Source organism: Embiotoca jacksoni, unplaced genomic scaffold (assembly GCF_022577435.1).
Source record: "Embiotoca jacksoni isolate LCO1_2020_lvr unplaced genomic scaffold, fEmbJac1.0.p SCAF_99, whole genome shotgun sequence".
NCBI classification, from domain to species: Eukaryota; Metazoa; Chordata; class Actinopteri; family Embiotocidae; genus Embiotoca; species Embiotoca jacksoni.
This window is the reverse complement of record NW_027185457.1, coordinates 576578-596655: the sequence shown is the minus strand read 5'-3', so window position 1 is coordinate 596655 and position 20078 is coordinate 576578. Positions and strand designations below refer to the sequence as shown.

General features: G+C 47.5%; 1 protein-coding gene across 4 annotated transcripts; it reads right to left on the bottom strand.

Moving 5' to 3' along the window:
• Window positions 1-1176: 1176 nt before the first annotated feature.
• Window positions 1177-19867, bottom strand: smg7 (SMG7 nonsense mediated mRNA decay factor). Of its 4 annotated transcripts, none has more exons than XM_069142203.1 (23): window positions 19765-19867; window positions 18803-18834; window positions 15179-15296; window positions 14724-14856; window positions 14424-14595; window positions 13695-13766; window positions 13286-13436; window positions 12941-13076; window positions 12615-12777; window positions 12370-12529; window positions 12194-12264; window positions 11954-12014; window positions 11754-11873; window positions 10560-10983; window positions 10320-10461; window positions 9446-9846; window positions 8743-9105; window positions 7862-8011; window positions 6838-6924; window positions 5933-6083; window positions 5674-5844; window positions 5159-5319; window positions 1177-4697 (listed from the first exon to the last, which is right to left on the bottom strand). In XM_069142203.1, the coding sequence occupies exons 1-23, from the start codon at window positions 19788-19790 to the stop codon at window positions 4584-4586; spliced, it is 3579 nt and encodes a 1192-aa protein (XP_068998304.1). In that variant the 5' UTR covers window positions 19791-19867; the 3' UTR covers window positions 1177-4583. The 4 variants fall into 4 exon arrangements, with proteins under 4 accessions (XP_068998304.1, XP_068998305.1, XP_068998306.1 ...); XM_069142204.1 differs by lacking the exon at window positions 19765-19867 and adding an exon at window positions 19500-19566; XM_069142205.1 differs by lacking the exon at window positions 19765-19867 and adding an exon at window positions 19500-19521 and having other exon boundaries at window positions 18803-18830.
• Window positions 19868-20078: the final 211 nt, after the last annotated feature.

Here is a 20078-nt window from a genome sequence, read left to right as displayed (position 1 = left end):
CGTGGCTTGAGGTTCCCCCCCCCATCAACCACCGGTGGCTTGTTTGAAGACAGGAGGACTCTTATCTGATTGAACACCAGTCTAAAGAAAAGTCTGTGACGTCACAGGTTGTATGTGACGAAGAGATGAACACAAACTGGAGCTTTTTGGGATTAATAAATACCGTAATAAGCTTTAACTATCAGTTAATTAACAGTTAATTACTGGTTAAATAATCCTTTAGTTCATGTTAATTAAAGTATCAATTCATGACTTACTTAATAGTTATTTATTAACATTAGTAAATACAGTAATAAACATTAACTACCAGTTAATTAACAGTTAGTTACTGTTTAAATAATCCTTTAGTTCATGTTAATTAAAGTATAAATGTATGCCTTACTTAATAGTTATTCAGGGTGCTATTAGCATTAGTAAATATAGTAATAAGCATTAACTACATGTTAATGAACAGTTAGTTAATGTTAAATAATACTTTAGTTCATCAATTAAGGTATCGATTTATGCTTTACTTAATCGTTACTAAGGGTGTTATTAGCAGTAGTAAAAACAGTAATAAGCTTTAACTACCAGTTAATTAACAGTTAGTTACTGGTTAAATAATCCTTTCGTTCATGTTAATTAAAGTATCAATTTATGCCTTACTTCATAGTTATTAAAGGTGTTATTAACATTAGTAAATACAGTAATAAGCATTAACTACATGTTAAATCATCCTTTAGTTCATTAATTAAGGTATTGATTTATGCCTTACTTAATAGTTATTAAGGGTGTTATTAGCATTACTAAATACAGTAATAAGCATTAACTACCAGTTAATTAGACTTAATTAATCCCACAGTTCATGGTTGAATAATAATTTAAATATTCATTCATTCATTTAAATACTCATTTAGTTCATGTTAATTAAGGTATCAATTTATGCCTTACCTAATCGTTATTAAGGGTGCTATTGGGATTAGTTTTCAATCCCTAAAAGGTGTCATGTTTGTGAAACCAACTCGGTGCCTGAAGTACATTTTATTTCCGTGACGCCATCACGGTGTGAAGTCTTCCCGCCGAGCCGCAGCCCGTGGGCGGAGAAACACTAATTGTCACGTGTAATTAAACCCAGAAGAGGACGCCATCTTTAAATCTGGTATCCACCAACTCTCCAAAACATCCACAGATCAAAGAAATGGAGCAAAAAGGTATTTAATCTGGATTTTAGACAAGGTCAAAGTTCATTAGGTAACACAGACAGCATTTGATTGGTCCATTTCATCTGCATCCTGGAAGGAAGAAACTTTCACCTCTGCCGAAGCGAAGGATCCGACTGCACTGAAAACGAGAGAAGAAATAAAAGTGGACCGTGTCGAGGGAGAACATATTGTACGTTTATTTAAAGGCTGATTCCACCAGTTCTCAAAGTCTACAGAGAGACAGAAATACGAAACGCCTCAAAGCCACAGCTCAGACCTGAACCCGAACGTGACCCGCAGATCTGCCGTCAGAGCTCCGACCGGCTCCGACCAAACACCTCCGAGGGGAATGAGTCCGTTCAGTCCTTTAAAAAACAAAAAAACACAACTCCACCGGAACCGAACCGGTCCGGCTCAGATCCAACGTGGCACGCTTCAAACACAGAAAAAGGATTTTTCTCTCCTTAAATGCTTCTGGCCGGATTCATCCTCTCACATTCATTAATATTTCATCTTTATTATTCTTCAAATACATTTTGTAAATGCAACATGAAAAGCACAATCACACGGAAAATAGACACGTCTCTCTGAAGTGATAAAACGCCCTCGGCGGGAAAATTAAAACGGGCTTCTTGTTTTTTGTTTTTTGCTGCTCCCTCTGAACTGAACGGTGGCTGTTTTGTGTCACTTCCTGCTGGTTTGAACGTTTCCTGCTACAGCCCGGGACCTAAAGGGGGAGGAGTCAGAGCCTCGGAGAGTCCTGATTGGTCGGCGCTCGCTCGCCGCTTCTCTTAAGTCGCCTTAAGAACTTCTGCGGCGGGACGTCCCTCCTGCAGCCCGACCCCGACTCAGCAACCTACGGAGGAACTCAGAAACCTCACCTTTGACCTAAAAACAAACAAACAACCACCTTCACGATGCAGCAGGAAGCGTCAGCGTTCATGTTTAAGAAGCTCACGCTTCCGGCCGGTCTCTGTTCAAACAAACGGAGCAGCAACGAAGAATCAATCAATCAATCAATTAATCAATCGGGTTGTTTTTCTTGTTATTTTTTTGAGCTTTCTTCAGTTTCAGGTTCTTGTTGGTGACTATTTTCTGCTTTTCTTTGTCTTGCGTGACGGCGATCGAGATGTCTTTGGATTTTTGGAGAAAAATCTGTTGCGGCCTTCAAAAAAAAAAAAACATAAATCATGAAAATAATTTGCAGATTAATCGATAATGACGAGAAGAATTATTCTCATGCCTGAACTAAATATTCTGGGGTTGTGGGAAATTAATAAGAACGCAGACCGGCGAACCCTCGGCCGACCGATCGATGACGGTTTAACAGAAACTATTGACAATCAATAAATCGCATCTATTTAAAATTGTTGTTTTGTTTTTTTAAATACTGAAGCTTTTTATTGTCATATCTGACAACAAGTCGATTAATTGATCAATTGATTGACATCATTTCAATTATTAAATCGGCAACAAAATGGAAACATCTCGAACTTCCCGACTGCCGCTGGGACCAAACAGGCTCTCTGAGGAAACTGGAACTTCACAGTTTTACACCGAACAATTCATAGATTAATGAAGATTTAAATGAAAGGTCAATCACGAGCACACCGAGTTGTTAAGTTCAGGGTCTCTGCCGCGGGACGAAAAGGTTCCAGTGTTGTGTTCAGGCTGAAAAAGGGACTTTCAGCTCCGGGTTGAATGTAAAGGAGCTGCGAGGGGGGGGGGGGGGGGGCCTCCGGGCGCGAGCAGAAAAAAAATGAAAATAAATCTGCTGTACATTGTCGAGCAGCAGAAGTGCTGACTGAAGAAAAAAAAAAAAAAAAAAAAAAAGACAATGGGAGGACAAACAACAACAAAAAAAAGAACCCATTCAGGCTGAACCGACTACCTGTACACACCCGTCCGCCCGCGGCTCCGCCCGCCCGCCGACCTGCCGACGGAGCCGCTTAAAAAACGATTAAAAAGGCAGAACACGAACGAAAAGGTAAATTCAGGTTAAAGTACGCAAGCAGGGTTACGTCGTAAGGTTTTTTTTTTTTTTTTTTTCCCCCCTTCTTCTTCGATAATTAAAGAAATAACAGGAAGAAGAGAGCGGAGAGGAAGAGAACCCCCGAAAGTATTTTCAAGCAGGAAGCTAAATAGACATACCTGTATTCACCTCAGAGGGCGTGAAGCTAAAACTGCTACGAACAAATCACAAAATACAGTTTCTTTTTTTTCTTTTCTTTTTTTTTTCTTCGTTAATGTCTGCAAATCTCTTGAAGCTAACAGTAATACTCGCTAAGATCGACAGGGTGTTTTTTGTTCTTAGCCCCCCTCTCCCCGCATCTTCCCTTTCCCCCCCCTCCCCTCCCCCGTGACGTTCGCCGCCGTCCCGTCGTCGGGCCTCGAGGCTCCTTCCTTCGGAAAAAAAAAAGGGTCGGACAAAGAGCGAGCGGTCGCCGCGGGCGACGCCACGCCCCGGCTTCACAAAGCAGCGTCCGGTCCCGATTCTCACAACTCGGCTACGAGACAGTCCAACTAAGGAAATATATATATTTATATATTTATATAGCTGTGACCCAAACTGTCCTCCTTCACTTCCTTCAACCACTCAGCCACAGAGAGCCTTCCTCCTCCTCCTCCTCCTCCTCCTCCTCAGTAATGAAAATGACCGGAGAGATCAGAAAGTCTTGTTTTGATCGCCCCCCCCTCCCTTACCGCCACACCGGCCTCGCTCTCTCACAACAGCCCCCGCTTCAGTCTGCGGCGGCGGAGACGCTAAAAACCCGGCGCTCCGTCGGGACCGAGCAGACGTCCGGGAGGTCGTTATCTTTTTTTGAAAATCTTTTCTTTTCTCTTCTTTTTTTTCTTTTTTTGCCTTATTTGTTGTTTTTTGTTTTTATTTGTTTTTGTTCAAAGATAGAAGAACTTCTTCCAGATGAGAGAGGAGCTGTGGAGAGATGTGGCATCTGTCCAAAACCAAAGGAGGTGGGGGGGGGGGCAGTGGTGGTGGTGAGGGGATGGGTGGGGGAGGGGAGGTAGGTGTTGGGGGAGGGGGGGGTGTTAGGGGGTGGGGGGTGTTGTCCTCAATGTTCAGATGTCCCGCGGGTCGAAGGAAAACCCGGCGGTGTAAGCGCGGCGCGTGGCACCGCGGGTTGAAGAGATCCCCCCTCGCCCTCCGATTCCAGAAGGGGGGCGTCACCGCTCCTCGACAGCCGAGGGGGGTGTGGGGGGGGATGGTGAGTCAGCCTCGTCGGGGGGTCGCGTCGCCTCCCCAGCCTCCACCGTTTCTCGCCGGTTTAATATCCCATTTTAAGTTGGAGCTCGTCTTCGTCAAACTTTTTTTCCCTCCCCCCTCCTGTTGGTGGTTGTTCACGTTGACGTCCCGGACACAAAGCGCCGCCTCACGGCTGCCGTTCAGTGAGGCGGGTTCATGGTGCCGTGACCCCGCTGCTGCTTCTGCTTCTGCTGCAGGAGGAGCTGCTCCAGCGCCGACGGGCCGGGCTGCATCATGGAGCTCGACCAGATCGACTGCGGAGGACAAAAGGGGGAGAGGGGGGGGGTCGTGAGGTCGAAGTTCAGAGACCGTTGCGCGGAGCGCGGCACGGCAGGAGGGAAGCCGTGACCTTCACGACCTTCGCGAGTGAACGTCCCCAGTGACGTCTCCTGGTCGACGTCGGCACCCGAGTTACAAACGTTTTTGTGACCCGTCTGAAACTCGAGCAGAGAAACATCCGATTTTTGAGTCAAACTCCAAAAAGTGAGATGTTCCGAGTGACATTTCTGTTTCCAGAGGAGCGGGAGCACGGCCGTCACTCGGCCCCCAAAAGCTGACACAACAGCTGATGTTTCTCTGCTCAAGTTTCAACTCCGAAGTGTCGATCAAGAGACGTAACTTGGGAGTATCGGCTCGTGAACGTTTTCGCTTCCTCACTGTGACGCGCTCGCAGGAGCCATCGAACACAAACCGCGGCTGGGAAAGAGTTGCCGACCTTGAAGCTGTCGAGCAGCACGGTGGAGGACGACTCCTCCATCGGAGACTCCTGATTGGTCCAGGAGCTGCCGGTCGGTCCGGCCTGGTGCCAGCTGTTGTCCGAAGCCGCGGAGGAGGCGGCGGCCGGCAGGTAGTCGAGGCCGAAGCCGCTGACCGCTCCTGGAAGACAAAAAAAAAAAAAAAAAAAAGACGACGACGCGTCAACACGAGGAATGGAAAAAAGATTCGGGGGACTTTGACAGATTTTCCGACACTTGGTATCGTTCAGATTGGCGTAAAAAAAAAATTAAAAATAAAATTAAAAATAAATCACGAAAAGGTCATTCGGAGTTCACGATTGGCTGCGACTGCTTGTACCCCCGAAAACGCAAATATTCACAGAAATTCAGATCTGATAAATCCAAAGAAAGGATTATTTGTGCTCTCCGTAGTTCGTTTTATCGGAGTTTTACGTGTCAAAGCAGCTAAAACCTGTAAACCGGTTCCCAAGCTCTGGTTCCTGCCGTCGCTCACCGGTCTTGTCGGCCTTCCAGCGGTCCACCACCCTGCGGTCCCGGCTGTCCGGAGTGCCGATGGGCCCGAAGTTAGAGAAGGGCATGGCTCCGTGGTTGTGCGTCGGCGGGGAGGACGGCAGGCTGCTGGGGTTGGAGGAGTGAGGGGATTGGCTGGCCGGGGTGGAGTGGTCTGCCAATCAGAGCGCGGCGTTACGTCAGAGACACGTTTCACCGAGACGCACTGAATTTAGACCAGCTTCTCCGCGGGTGTGACGTACCTGAGCTGGCGGGGAGGGACGGGGACCACGGGGTCCCTTCGAACAGCGAGTAGAGCGACGGCTCCTGGTGCACCATGGGAGCGTCGGGCTTGGAGCTGGGCGGCAGGTTCTTGCCGTAGGCCTGACTGAAGATGCTGTTCTGGTTGTACTCCTGGAAAAAAAAAATACAAAATAAACACAAGAGTCCTGTCTGGTTACTGAATCAGCTCCAGAAACTTCACTTGATCAGCATATTTATTTGATATTTCATCAGAAGATTTAATCAAAACAAATAAACGTCCGACGTGATCGGGGATGAAAAATCTGAAAACAAACATTTTTGGTTTTCTGAATAAAAGCATTATTTAAGTAATTCGTTGAGTCGGGACTTTGAGAGTTTTAAGGGACTATGTTTCTACTTTGTACACTTTTTATTTTATGCATCTATGTATTTATTGATTGGTTGATTTTTTTTTTGTTTTTGTTTTAATCTTTTTTTCCCACAACTAGTCTTTTATTGGTTGTTTATTTAATTTTTCTGCCTTTTCAATCAGATTTCTGTATGATCTGCTGTACAATGAAATGTTCTTGTTGGGATGATTAAAGTATTCATCTCTCTCTTTAAATGTCTATTCTGCCATCTGCTGGATGAACTATGTTTTTCTTTTCATCCTAATTGTCACCGCAGCAACTTCCCGAAAACAAATTAAAAGCAGAGGCTAAATTACAATGTACGCAAAAACTAAAATCTGAATGTATTCATTTAAAAAAATAAAAAAAAATAACATGACTGGACTTGTTACATGCTGAATCTGCACTATCCGATGATATTTATAACAGACTGGACATCGGTGCCAGTTGGACGTGAATTTGAGTGTGTGAGCATTTGTGAACGTGGGGAGATGAAGACGTCCGAAGGCTCTGACCTGCATCGGGAAGCCAGACATGGGCAGCAGAGAAGACGACTGGCCGCCGACCTCGGGGCCGCTCTCCATCCTGGTCTGGTTTGGCAGCTGTGGAGGCGAAAGGACAGACGGGATGACGACAACGGCGCGCAGCAGCGAGTCACGCAGCTGCAGCTGTTTCACCGAAAACAAACGTTTCTCCAGATGCCACGAAGGTTGGAGGAATTTTAATGTGAAGCAGCTACGCCAGACAGGAAGTGACACTTTATTAAAGCGCTTGTAAATCTGTGCCTTTTTCAACACTAACCTGATCTGAACTCGTATAATTACATCTGGTTTTTTTTGCATCACATGTTGCAGCTCAGTTTAAAGTTTAGCTTCAATATTTGATGACTGATGTGTCAGAAATCTGTCCGTCTCCTTTAAAACCTAAAACACATCAGAATTTTTTTGAAAACTAAACTAATTTAAACATCCTGAATTATTTCTGTAAGAAAAAGCGTCCAGATCCGTTTCCTCTTTCTCTCTTTGACCTGAAGCTGTTTTGATTTGTCTTGTTCTTGGGTTTCAGTTCTTTAAAGACACTCAGCATGCGATGAAAGCCACAATCTGAAGGACTCCAGGCTGTTCAACGGGAAGTTCGGCCTCCTGTGGAGGTTCAACTCTTTACATATTCAAACATTTATTTAAATCTTTCTCAAATCTGACTTACAGGTAAAGAAAATCCCAAAGGAGAATTCAAACGTCAGTAAAGACAAATATTTGTGAAATCGTTTTTAGTCACGAATTCAATTTTAGCATTTTGGTGCTGAAACTTTTTCTTTCGTTGGTAAATAAGTCTGCAGGTTGTGGCTGGGACTCTTTATGATGATTATGATTCTACACAAAGTAAAATCACAAGGTGTTAGCAGCTCTGGTGAAGAAATGGAGATGAATGAGAAGAGAGGGGCTTTAGAGCAGGACGGGACTGGATGCAGAAGGGGGTGGGAGGGGTAAGGGGGGGGGGGGGGTCGGGGTGTTGGATGAGGAAGACAGGGCTACATACAAATATATTTGGTCCAGGAGCAGTGCTAAGAGGGCCAGCCAGGGCCTGGAAGAAATCAGGAGGCTTAGTAAAGACGAGCTCCTCCTCCTCCTCAAAATCTGCTAGAGTTTTTAACAGGTCAGGAGGTAGAAGAGGCGAGCTCTTGTTGTCCTAGTGAGAGATGAAGCCAGAGGAGGAAGAAGAAGGAAGAGGAAGAAGGAAGAAGGAAGAAGGTGGAGGGGCAAAAAACAAGAGAAAAAGAAAAGAAAGCAAGGCAGTAAGACAAGAGGTGGAGAGAAGGAAAGTTAAGCTGAAAGCTCTTAACAAGTCAGACTGTCCACTGTGGAAACCACCTTCCAGTGGGACACATATCAAGCATTTCACTAAATGTGTCTGGAACATTACTGAATTATTCATCAATATCTGGCCCTTGTTAAAAAAAAAAAAAAAAAATCTTGACTGTCTTTTCCTCACACGATGCTAAAAGTGACTAGACGACAACAGACGTCATAAACTCTCAAAGCTTTAAATGTGCCAGGAATATTACTGACGTCCAAGACGGTCTGCGCTCAATACAATTTGAAGTCTTGTGTATTATTCTTGGTTTACACTAACCTGTAAGATTTTTATTTTTTTATTTTTTTGTTTTAAATCACAGCTTTAAATCCATCACTGCAACATATTTCCCTGCAAAACACCACCAGCAGAAATAAAATACTGCCCGTGTGGTTCCAAATGCTGCGACCTGACTCGCCCAACATCTGTCAAAAACCTTCTGATCAGAAACTAAGAGGAAAGAAGAAGAAAAAAAAAACACTGGAACAGGAAAAGTAAGCACAGCGAAGCAGACCGGACAGGACAACCCTCTCCCTCCCTCCCTCTCCCCCGGGAGAACAGCTCACCTCAAACGGGGGTCCCCGGGGCCCGGCGGGGACCTCCTGCTCCGGACAGATGCCGCCCGGCGGAGGCCTCTTCATCCTGTCGGCCATCACGGCCAGGCCGTCGCCCATCCTGTACGAGGGCTCCCAGTAGAAGTCCTGCATCTTGACGTCGGGGTACTTCATCTTCTTGTCCATGTTGGGGTGCTGCGGCTGAGCGGGCGGCTGCAGCTGGTGCTCGTACATCTTCATGGGATCCTGAGCCGCCATGTAGAAGGCCTGCTGCTGCTGCTGCTGCGGCTGTTTCATGGATATCTGCATGGGAGAGAGCTTCTGCAGCGCCGCCTGCGCCTGGTTCCACATCTGAGCCGGCTGCTCCTGCATGTACTGTTCGGACCAGACACGCAGCACAAAGAGCAGAGCATCAGTCGGCGAACAAACACACAGACAGCGGTCGGGTGTAACCTGCAGGACGTCAAAAGTTTGTCCAAAAAGAATAAGAGAACTCCAAAGTAAGTAAGTTATAAACAACTTTTAGCTCCAACTTAAAATAAAGAATTGTTCAAATGAGAACAGTTTTAGTTAAGATCTATGATGGATCACGCACATATTGACTTTTAGTTTTTCTAACAAAAACAAACAAACGTGCTTTTATGACACTATTGAATTCAACAGCGCCAGGCAGGAGGGAGGCGGAGGTGGAGGGGGGGGTGTCATGTGATCTAACCTGCTGCAGTCCCGGGTGGTGCGGTGGACTCTTCCCCATCCCGACCTGCTGCACCGGTTTGGTGGGCGACTGCTGCTGCTGACTCATCGCCTGGACCTGCAGCTGCACCGACTGTTGCAAGGCCTGCTGGGAAGGCGCCTGGCCCTGCGGCGGCTGACCTTGGGAGGGGCCCTGGCTCATAGGTCCCTGACCCGAGGGCCCCGGCCCCGACGGCCTCTGCTGGCTGTAGGGAATGTGGGACTGCTTCCCCGCCTGGACCTGCCCGCCCGCCTGCGTGTGGACGGTCGGCTGGAGGAAAGGCCCGGGGACGGACACCCCGGTGGAGAAGGTGAAGCCCGGATTCACCTGCAGCCCCGGGAACCCCACCTGGGGCGGGATCACGTAGGCTGAGGGGGGGAAGCCTGCAGAGGAACCAATCAGGAGCAGAGATTAAACCGAGACACAACGCGAGGGCCGATTATTCCACCGCAGATTTTGCGGCAACAAAAGCATCTTCTGATTTAGAGGAAGTGAAGTACGACTGCACTTCGTTTATTTTTATTTAATCAACAATAAACATTTGTAGACTTTGTATTTTCATGAGAGAAGTTGATGCTTTTTGAATTAGTCGATTGAAGTCAGTGGTTTTCTTTGTGGGAGCCGGCACTTTAAGGCACTTCAGAACCGGAGAAAAGAGACAATAAATTATTTTAAGACAACACGATGACAACAAACTATTCGATTTTTCCGTGTTCTGTTCAAAACGCTTTGAATGAATTTAAAGACAACTTTGGAAAAAGAGGGATATTTTGGGAAAATGAACAATGTGAGGAAGAGGGACGCGGTTTCTCGGATCTTATATGAACTGCATGTACAAGCGAAGGCTCAAACCTACCAGGCCTGCTGGGCAGCGGTGGGAAGGCTCCGGGGTGATGGATGGGGATGAACTGAGACGAGCAGGTGGTTTGAGCTTGAGTGACGGGAGTCTTCTTCGCCTCGGACACCGGAGTCTTCCTCAACTCCGTCTGCGCCTTCACCTGAACGAGAGGAGACGCCTCGTCAACGCCACTGCTCGTGCAGATTATATTCGAGCGAGCGACAAAGCGACACGACATTTAAATGCGAGCGCGCCTACCAGCTTTCCGGCGTCGGCCGTCTTCTCGTGACCCGTCTTCTTCAGCTCGCTCTTCCTCTTGCCGTCCCGCTTCAGGTCTCCCTTCCCGGCGGCCCCGTTGCCCTTGCAGAAGTCCCGGCGCTCCTTGCCGACGTCTTTCTGGTGGTGGTTCCGCGTGGGCTCGCGGCTCTGCTCTCTGGGTTTGATGTTCTCCTTGAAGGTGACGACGGGCCGGTCGCCGCCGTCGGGCCACGAGCTCTGCGTCTTCCCCGCCGACAGCACCGACTTCAGGCCCGCGTTGCCGCCGTCGTTGGCCGTCTGCTCGCCGTTGGACGACTCCTGCAGCACCGGCACCTCCTTCTCCTGCGGCTCCACGATGGCCTGCTCGGGAATGTCGGTGATGAAGACGAGCAGGCCGTCCTCGCTCACGCGGCACTGGATCAGCCTGCAGGAAAGGAGGCGGCCATGACGTGCTCAATCGCAATGCTTGTGACTTTTTAATGTTTACAACAATACCAGTCAAACAAGGAACGCTGACGTAACTGCATATTTCATAGTGATCAGTGTTTCCCCTGTCGTCCCACCGACGGGACCCCCCCCCCCCCCAATTAATTTCAACTCCATGAGAGTTGCATTTTCATGTCACTGAAAGTCACGCAAATTTGTTTGTTTGTCACGCGTGTTTCACGCAGGGAGGGAGGGAGGGGGGTGGGGGGGGGGGGCGCGGAGCCTCGCAGACCTGCAGGTGAACGTTACTCGAGTTGATGAACCGTACTCATTTCGTGAATTACATTTTTTTGTTTTTTTTAAGTGCAGTAAAAGTGTAAATTTAAGCCGTCAATGGACAAACCTCGAGCTCAAACAGCTGAAAGCCAAACCAGAATATCAGCATGTTTTAAAAGCACCCGACCTGTATGTCAAGCCAGCAGTCTCACCTTTATTATAGCCTGATATTCCAGTAGGGAAATTATTCTGCTACCAGCTGCTTCTAAAACTTAATGTTATGGTATGTAATTCTTTTTTTATTTAACTCAGTTCACCAAAGTTGCCAAGTGGTCTCAATGAAACTCGTCTCCAGGGAAACAGACACTCTGATAAACTGTCATCTTACGATGCTGTGAGCAAAACAAACTACCTGAAAGCAGGTTTGTCTCTGATAAACTTTGAACTGTACGTCACACGAGAGGCCCAGCAGCAGAGGAGATGAACACTCACCCCGGCTGGTTGTCCGCCACCCATTTGCCCAGACTGATGAGTCTCTGGTGTCGGGCGTGCACCGGCAGGCCGTCCCTGTCCACCAGGATGCCCTGGTGTCCTTTGGTGAAGTCCAGACACCTGAAACGCCGACAGACGTTAAGAGCATCGAGACGAGGCTGAAAATTCAAACGACTGAAAGAAGGAGGGCGAGTCGGTACCTCAGAGCGGGCCGGAGAGCCAAGAAACCCTGCAGCTCAAACTCCTCTGGCAGGGGCGTCACTGGGGAGGAAACAAACGCACCCTCAGCTACAACAACGCACCAAAAACAACCGAGTCCTCCGCTGCGGTTTAAATCTGCTCAAACAAATTCGACTTTGAAAGGGAGCTGAAAACGAATCCTGATGTTCACTTCGGTTCAAAAAAAGGTCGCGTTAGTGAAGATGGTCGTTAATATCTACCTGATGAACAGGACACGTCGTCCTCTTTGGGCTGGAAACTGTTGAGGATGGACACCAGCCAGGGCCAGATACTGAGAGACAGGAAGAGGAGTTCAAGCCTGTCAGCACAGACATCTTCACAGCCAGTGAGCAAAAATACTTTCCGTTATGATTAAAAACAGGGGAGGAGGACGTACTGCTGCCTCTTGTCGACGGCGGCCTCGTGGAAGACGCTGGGTCTCAGTTTGAGCCAGTCCAGAGACACCTTGATGGCCGGCAGGGGACACTCCCCCATGATCTCCTCCCCCCGGTTCTTGTTGAGCAGGACGCGGCTGCACATCACACCCAGGAAGGACACTGAGGAGACGGGAAGCGAGAGTCGTGAGAAACGTTGCCGCGAAAGTCCGGCGGTCACGTGTTCTCCGTCTGAAAATGTTCTTACTGAAGAGGCCGAGCAGCTGGAACCAGCTGATCTGCTGCTCGCTGCTGTAGCTCTGCTCGCCGCCGTCGGCCGTCAGGTCTCTGAGGTGGTGGAGCTCAAACAGGTTGATGACGGTGATGTGGACCAGCTGCTGGGAGCTGAAGGCCTTCTGCAGAATCAGCCTCTGCGCACACAAACACACACGCACACGCACACACACACACACACACACACACACACACACACACACACGCACACAATACGAGGCGAAAGCCGTGTTGTCAGAACCGATTGAAAGAACGGGCAGGATTGACTGAAACTCGGGGGAAACTGTGCGTTTGTTGCACCTGAAACTGCTCCTCCAGTTTCTCCCTCAGAGCGTCCACTTTGTCCAGACTCTTACTCAGGTAGACGTGACCGTGAAACTTGATGAAGGCCCTGATGAAATCCGACACGCTCCACTTGGATTTCACCTCATCGCGACTGCGAGAGACACAGTAGGGAGGATGTTAGTTGCAGGAAATGAGGAGACATCCCAGTCGAGGGACGTGTTATTTAAAAGAGTTCAAAGGTCTCTTATTTCCCCTCAGACGGACAAGTAAAGTAATAAATCTCCGCAACTTCAATTAAATCTCTTTCTCCGACTTCAACAGCGCATACAAAAAGAATCTCTGGGCGACGTGTCCTCTCACCTCTCCAGAGCCTTGGACAGAGCCTTCTGCAGGTTGGTGGAGGCGGCCGGGAACGGGAACTTGACCGCGATGCTGCGGCAGTAGTAGAAGATGGTGGTGAGGTGGTCTCCTTTGGAGGAGGCCAGGATGGCCAGCTGGTTGTAGGGCTGACCTGCAGGAGGCACAGAGAGGAGCGTCACAGGGGAGAAAACTACAAACGTGGCTGCCGGTCAAAAACCTGAAAAAAGCCTTCACGTTAGCCTTCCAAGAAACAAAAAAAACAAAAACGCTGCAGCCTAAAACAGTGAGAAAAACACAACACAAGACTTCAGCGTAGCTTGGCAACGTGTCTGGACTGAAGAGGGCGACTGCTCGTCCAAGTTCAAATGCGACTTCAGCGAACGGCAGCGGAAGGAAAAGCGAGACTCACCGTTCGATGGAACCAGCTGAGCTGCATGTCGGTAGTAAGACTCGGCCTGGCTGGTCTGGTTACGATAACGTGCTGAAACACAGAAACGGGGATAAATGAGCATCGGAAAAATCTTCATCCTCCATGTTCTGACACCTTTCTCGTCAGTTAGCAGGATTGATTGTTTGTTTGTTTGTTTTGTTGCTAATTAGCGCACACAGTCTGTCAGGTAAAACCTGTCGTCAAGTCCAAAACATAAAATATAACAACAACACCTACAACTTCACCATAAAAGTGTAAATGGAAATGATTTGCTGTCCGAACGCCACGACTTCCTGTATCCCTTTTGAATTAAAAGCGAAATGAAAAACCATCTCGCGTCTCACACACAGTGCAGCCATTTGTTTGCTCTAGTCTTGTTTGTTTTTTAAGGGCGGAGGTTTCACTCTGTTAGAAATGTTTTGGTCGCACACGAGTTGGGTGCGCTGCATTTAGGGAACTTCAGTAAATCATAGCGACAGATAATCACCCGAGTTACACACACACCACCCCCCCCAGTCTAAACTACACGAGTCTCTGCATTGGACATCAATCAAAAACTGCTCCACTCACCAGCACGAGGAAACATTACAGCGTTTCTGCAGATTATTACCACGCAGGAAACCGAAAAAATAGATTTTTTTTTTTTTTTTTTTTTTTTTTTGTGGTCGTGCTGATTTGTGAAAGAAAAAAAAACCCAGCGACGCTCACCGATGTCTCCGAGATGGACGAGGCAGTGCTGGCAGATGTAGGAGCAGGAGCTGGGCTGTGGGGTGACGATGGCGCTGGTGTTGCTCTGCTTATTGCTGATGATGCCGAGCTGAGAGGATTTGACGCGGCAGGGCAGGTCCACGTTGAACACAGTGCACAGCTCCTGCAGTAACTGGAACACAAGAAGTCCGGTACGGTTACTCTCCTCGAAACACCGCGCAGGACCTCGGCAACATGAGACGACATCACCGTCTACGGACGCCGTTCGAGCCCGAAACCCCCACCCCCCCCGAGTCCTACCTGCGTGTAGAAGCCGCTAGCTGCCTCCAGAAACAGCGACAGGTTGGCCTGGACCTCGCTGCGGTTGGGGTTGGCCCGGTTCTTGGCCTGGCTCTGCAGCGTCGTGATCTGGTTCTTAAAAGCATGGTTCCACCTGCAGGGCAACGGAAATCAACATCAGGACCGAAATCACCAGAGAGACGAGAGAGACCCGGAGATCAGAGTCCGTCGGTGACGCGACGAAAGGCGGAGGCAGGAAGGCTTTCTATGTTTTAGGTGTGCTCGGGAGACCGGCGCGAGATCGCTTCAGAAATAACCACAGGTGGACGAATCCTTTGTCACATTATATCTGGGAAAAGTCAAGCGCCCGGCTCAAGATCGATGTCTGCTTAAAATCCTTCTTTTTTTTTTTTTTGGTGTCAAACGCCATCGTGGCTGAAATGTGTGCAGAAAGTATGTAGCGTGTTGCAGCTTACAGGTCTTGCTCCACCTTCTTGTCCAGAGCGTACTCCAGATCTGTCACCAGCATCTTCTGGTAGAGGTCCTGCAGGGCCTGCCGAGACGTCCACACCTCTGCCGCCCCCAGCTTCGAATCTGAACACACACACGAGTCAGTCTGAGAAAACTGCAGTCGTTTTTTTTCCTTGAAGTTAACAAATACATTAATATTCAAAACGGTCAGCAACGACATGAAAATCTGCAGTTTATTTTACTCCTCATGTTTGAGCAAAGTATCAAAAAGCTGCTGCAATTTAGATCATTTCAAATGATCATGTAGAAAAAAAAGAGAGAAAAACTTTTTTTTTTTTTTTTTTTAAACGCAATGACAATATAGAAAACAAAATGTCCTTCAAAAACACGACAGCTAAGCCTTAACTTTTGTATCAGCGGTGTTAAATGTTGAATGTAACATTCAGGTCAACAGCTCAAAGACAGAATTTACAAGAGCACAAAAAAACAACAACTCACACCCGTGGAAGTGGAAACAGTTCATGAAACACTAACTTAAAAAAAAAAAAAAGCGTTTTTGAAACGATGATAAAGTTAAAATATTTTGTCAGCAGCATTTAGACAAAAGCAAGCTGGATTTTTCTCCTTCAAAACCCACAAACTACAGAAGCAGTATTTTTGCTGGTCTGAAGCCATCCGACTGCATACCAGGCTGCAACATCCCACTGCAAACGTTAGATAACGTTTCTGGAGCTCAACAGAGAGAAAGCTGATCATCTGATCGCAGCACGTTAAACACAGCAGAGTCCCACTTCAACTTTTTACGCATCAGATCAATAACCGGAGCTCATTAAGCCCCGTGTTCATCCCCTCCATTCCAGCCGACTGTGCAAAATCAAAACAAGCATTTGGACGATTTAATCATAATGTTGTGAATTTCTTAATAATTTGTGTACTGACGTCCTGATAACATTTGTAAAGTTTAAACAATATTTATTCAGACATTTCAGTAACAACATTTTCGTCGGAGTATTTTCGTATCCTCAGCTGCTCGGCTCATATTTAGGCTGTCACCATTAAATGTGGGTTTGATTAATGGTCGGTCCAAATAAATCGCTGCCTGTAATATTTTTGTCTTCTTGCCAACAACAGCTGACCACAGATCTAAAATAAATATTTGACTTGTTGTCACTTGCAAATGTTGAAAGATAAACTTCTTGGAGATTTGATAAGCAACTTGAAAGGATTCAGATTCAAAGTGTATTTGAGCGCAGCTCTGAAATCAACGTCAGTGACACTGAAGTTTGAAGTTTCAGCCGAGTTCAAAGGGAATAAAAGACTTGAAATCAAAAGACTCTGCCGCCATGATTGCGTCCGACACGTCTTGTCTTTCTGCTTTTCGACTGGAGATCCATTTAAAAAGACGTCAGCCGGTCCTCCAGATATTAAAAAAAACCACAAAAAAAAACCCACTTGTTGGAAAAGTTACTCAAGAGGCTCGGTTCAAAATCAAACACATCGGACATTTTATTCTTGCAAGAAGGAGCAACTACATGCACCCTCAAAGAGAGGTGTCCAGCAGTGCTCCCCCCAGCAGTTCTCTACAGCAGTCCTCCCCAACAGTCCTCACCCCAGCCGGGCTCTACCCAGCCTGGTTTCCCAGCAGTCCTCTCCTCCGCAGTCCTCTTTTTTTAGCGGGGCTCTCCTTCGGGAAGCTTTTATACAGTGTGACAAACGGTTGACCGTCACCCCCGTTCCCTTTGTATCTGCTTTCGTATGGTAATACAGAGTTGGTTGTAGGTAAGGACACCAGGGAGTCGTCAATTAGATGCGGAAAGAATCACTTGCAAATAAGACAGAAAACAAAGAGACTTTCCGGAACCACAATGCAAACAAGAGGAGACAAATCCTTTTTTTCCATCACCGCTCCACATAAAAATAAAAACCATCAGAGCGTTCGGGCTCAGTGGAGTTGGCTCTGCCAGACAGCGTGGCAGGTGTCCAACCGTCATGAGGAGCTGCCCCTGCTCTAAAAAAAAAAAAAAATCAAACTGCAAGGTATAAATAGGTGAAGCGAGCCCGGACGGAGCGTTCTGTAGGAAAACAATTCGATGCGCCGGTCAGGTGTAAAAACTCGCCGGCGTGTAGCAGGCAGACAAACGCATGAATCATCACGACCAACACTGACGCACACAATCGACAGCTCGAGCCAACAAACATTTCGACCGCTTATCAGCCGGTTATAATCTCACCTCTCGCTCTCAGGCTTTCTTTGTGGACTACAGCTGCAGACGAACAATTATTTCCAGCGTAAACGAAGGTGCTCGTTCTTTCCCTGTTGATCTTTAAGCCACTCAAATCGTTCAAAAGCAACAGATGTTCACGTTTAGAGTGAAATGAAACACAGAAAAGCACAAACTCTTCAAACTGAGAGGATGGGAACAGAAATTCTGCTGCTTAAAAACAACTTGAGTGATTCTTTGATCACCCAAACAGACCGATGAGAATTTTGCCTTTCGATCAACCTATCGATGAATCGATGGATTTGTGCAGCTGATGGTGACGATCAAACCATTTATACAAAAACACAAACAAGTTTGTTTTTGTTTTTTTTAAATGGTAAAAAAAAAAATACATCATTGAATTGTGCAGTGAATAACACCAAAAGCTTTTGAGCCTGATCAGGAACTTTCTTCCTTCCTTGACACCATACTGTAACTAAACACTGCATTTGTGTTTTATTTATTAGTTCATCACTTGTTTTTTTTCCCTTCAAAAACCCACTAAAACACGCTTTTTTTATTTGACAGTGTGTCTACCAGAGCCGAAGGAGCCAACCGGGCCGAGCATAACCCTGCCCCGGTGCACCAGACACCACATTCACAATGAGTCTGTTGGTGTTCGGTAATTAATTAATTAATTGCAGGAGGACCGATTACGGTATCAACTACACTGGAGCCCCCGCGGTGGCAGCTAACGTCTTTGGTAGGAGCTCAGTACTCACATGGCGCGTATTTCCTAACAAATGAACCGGCATTTTATCACATCATCACAACAGAAATCATCCGTTTCTGCAGAGTTGCAGTGGAAAAATTAGCACGTAGTGAGAGAGAAAAATAAAATAAAAAAAATGTGACAGGAGCCCGAAAACAAACGCCCACAAACTTTCACGGAGCAGACAAGATCACACAGCTTCATCCGTGGTGGTCGGCTCAGCTGTTCAAGTCTGAACTCAAAATATCCCCCAAAGAAAGCTTCCTTCGTCCTCAGGTCGGCCGCTCGTACGTCTGTCCAGCCGTCGGCGACCCGCACTGCGATACGTCACGTTAACGCAGCTCCGCGTCAGTTTAGAAGAATACATTTTAAAAAAAGAAGCAGATTTCCAACCCAGAGCGGGATATTTTGATATCTTAATATCACATATTTAAAAAAAAAAACTAAAAAAAAAAAAAGATATGGTTGCCATTTTTAAATCCCTAATTTCCCTGAAGAATGACGCCAATCTATTAAAAAAAATATATATATTTTGCAAACGTAGAAACAAATGTGGTACGAATCATTTCGATGTGAAATATTAATATTAATATTCACCCCCCCCCCCTCCTCAACCCCCCTCCCTGTTTGAGGTGATACGATGGGAGCAAACCTACCTGTCATGTCAGCCTTCAGGGCCTCTGCCTGTCTGAGGGGGATGTAAACAAGAGAAAGAGGAGGTTAGACACAAACACAAACAAACAAACAAACAAACAGAGAGCACTTCCGAGCTAACAGGTGAACGTGACGCTGCTTTACGTACGTCTCCATCCAAAACATCAAAACCGCCCCTGTCGGATGTCCAAAGCACCCCCACCCCCCTCCTCCACCCACCTTCTCCCATCGGGCTCAGACTACTTCCTGGATCCGAAATGCAGCGAAATATTACAACACATTAAAAACAACAACAACAATAAACCTTCGTTTCCGAAGCTAGCAGCGGAAGCTAACGTCCAACACCAACCGCCCGCTGCTAACCGACCCCCCCCCCCTCCTCTCCACGTTTACGTTACCGGGTTAAAAACACACACAGCTCGAGTAAATAGTGAGTCGTGACGCTGAGAGGCTGGCGGTGATTAACTCAACAACAACAAATAAAAAACATGTCAGAGTGGAAGACGGAGCAGCTCCCAGCTAGCTCGACGCTAAAGCACACATACGCAGAACGACGCTGGGAAGCTAAAGCTAACTAGCAATAACACAACGCGTCTGTGTGGCGGGTAAACACCAATTTGACCTTTAACGGCACAACAACAAACACACAACCGGTCTGCGGGCTGCTCCGGTTTCGGTGTCCGGTACCCGTTCACGTACGAATAAATGCGAGCGAGGCGGCGGCAGAAGGACGCGTCGACTCTCGTTTGTTGATATGTGAAGCTAGCTTAGCAGCAGCGGTTAGCTCAGTGGGGGGGGGGGGGGGGGGGGAGAGAGGAGGAGGAGGAGGGGGGGGGGGGGGAGGTTAGCTCCGGTGCTAACAGCCGAACCGAACACCGAACCGGGAGGAGGGGGGGGGAACCCGCGTTTCTGAGCGCACACGTCCCGCCGACAGAGCGGACGGAGGAAGCGGCACCGAGCTCACCGAAGATACTGGGCGCAGAGGTTCATCCTGTCGGGTCTCCAGTCTTTCAGACGACGACTGGTCCGGAGGCTAACGCTCCTCCCGGCGCCATATTGTTCCTGTCTGACCCACACAGGGCCTCGCTGAGAGTGTGGGGGGGCGGTGGGGGGGGGCCGCGGGAGGGGGGGGTGAACTCCAGCAGGACCGGGACCTCACGAGAACCTCGACGGGGAGCTGATGTCCTGTCTGCTGCGTCAATAAAACCGTCTTTAAATCAAACAGGCAGTTTTAGATTTAACTGTAATGTAACTGTCTTGATTGGTTCATCGAAGTAA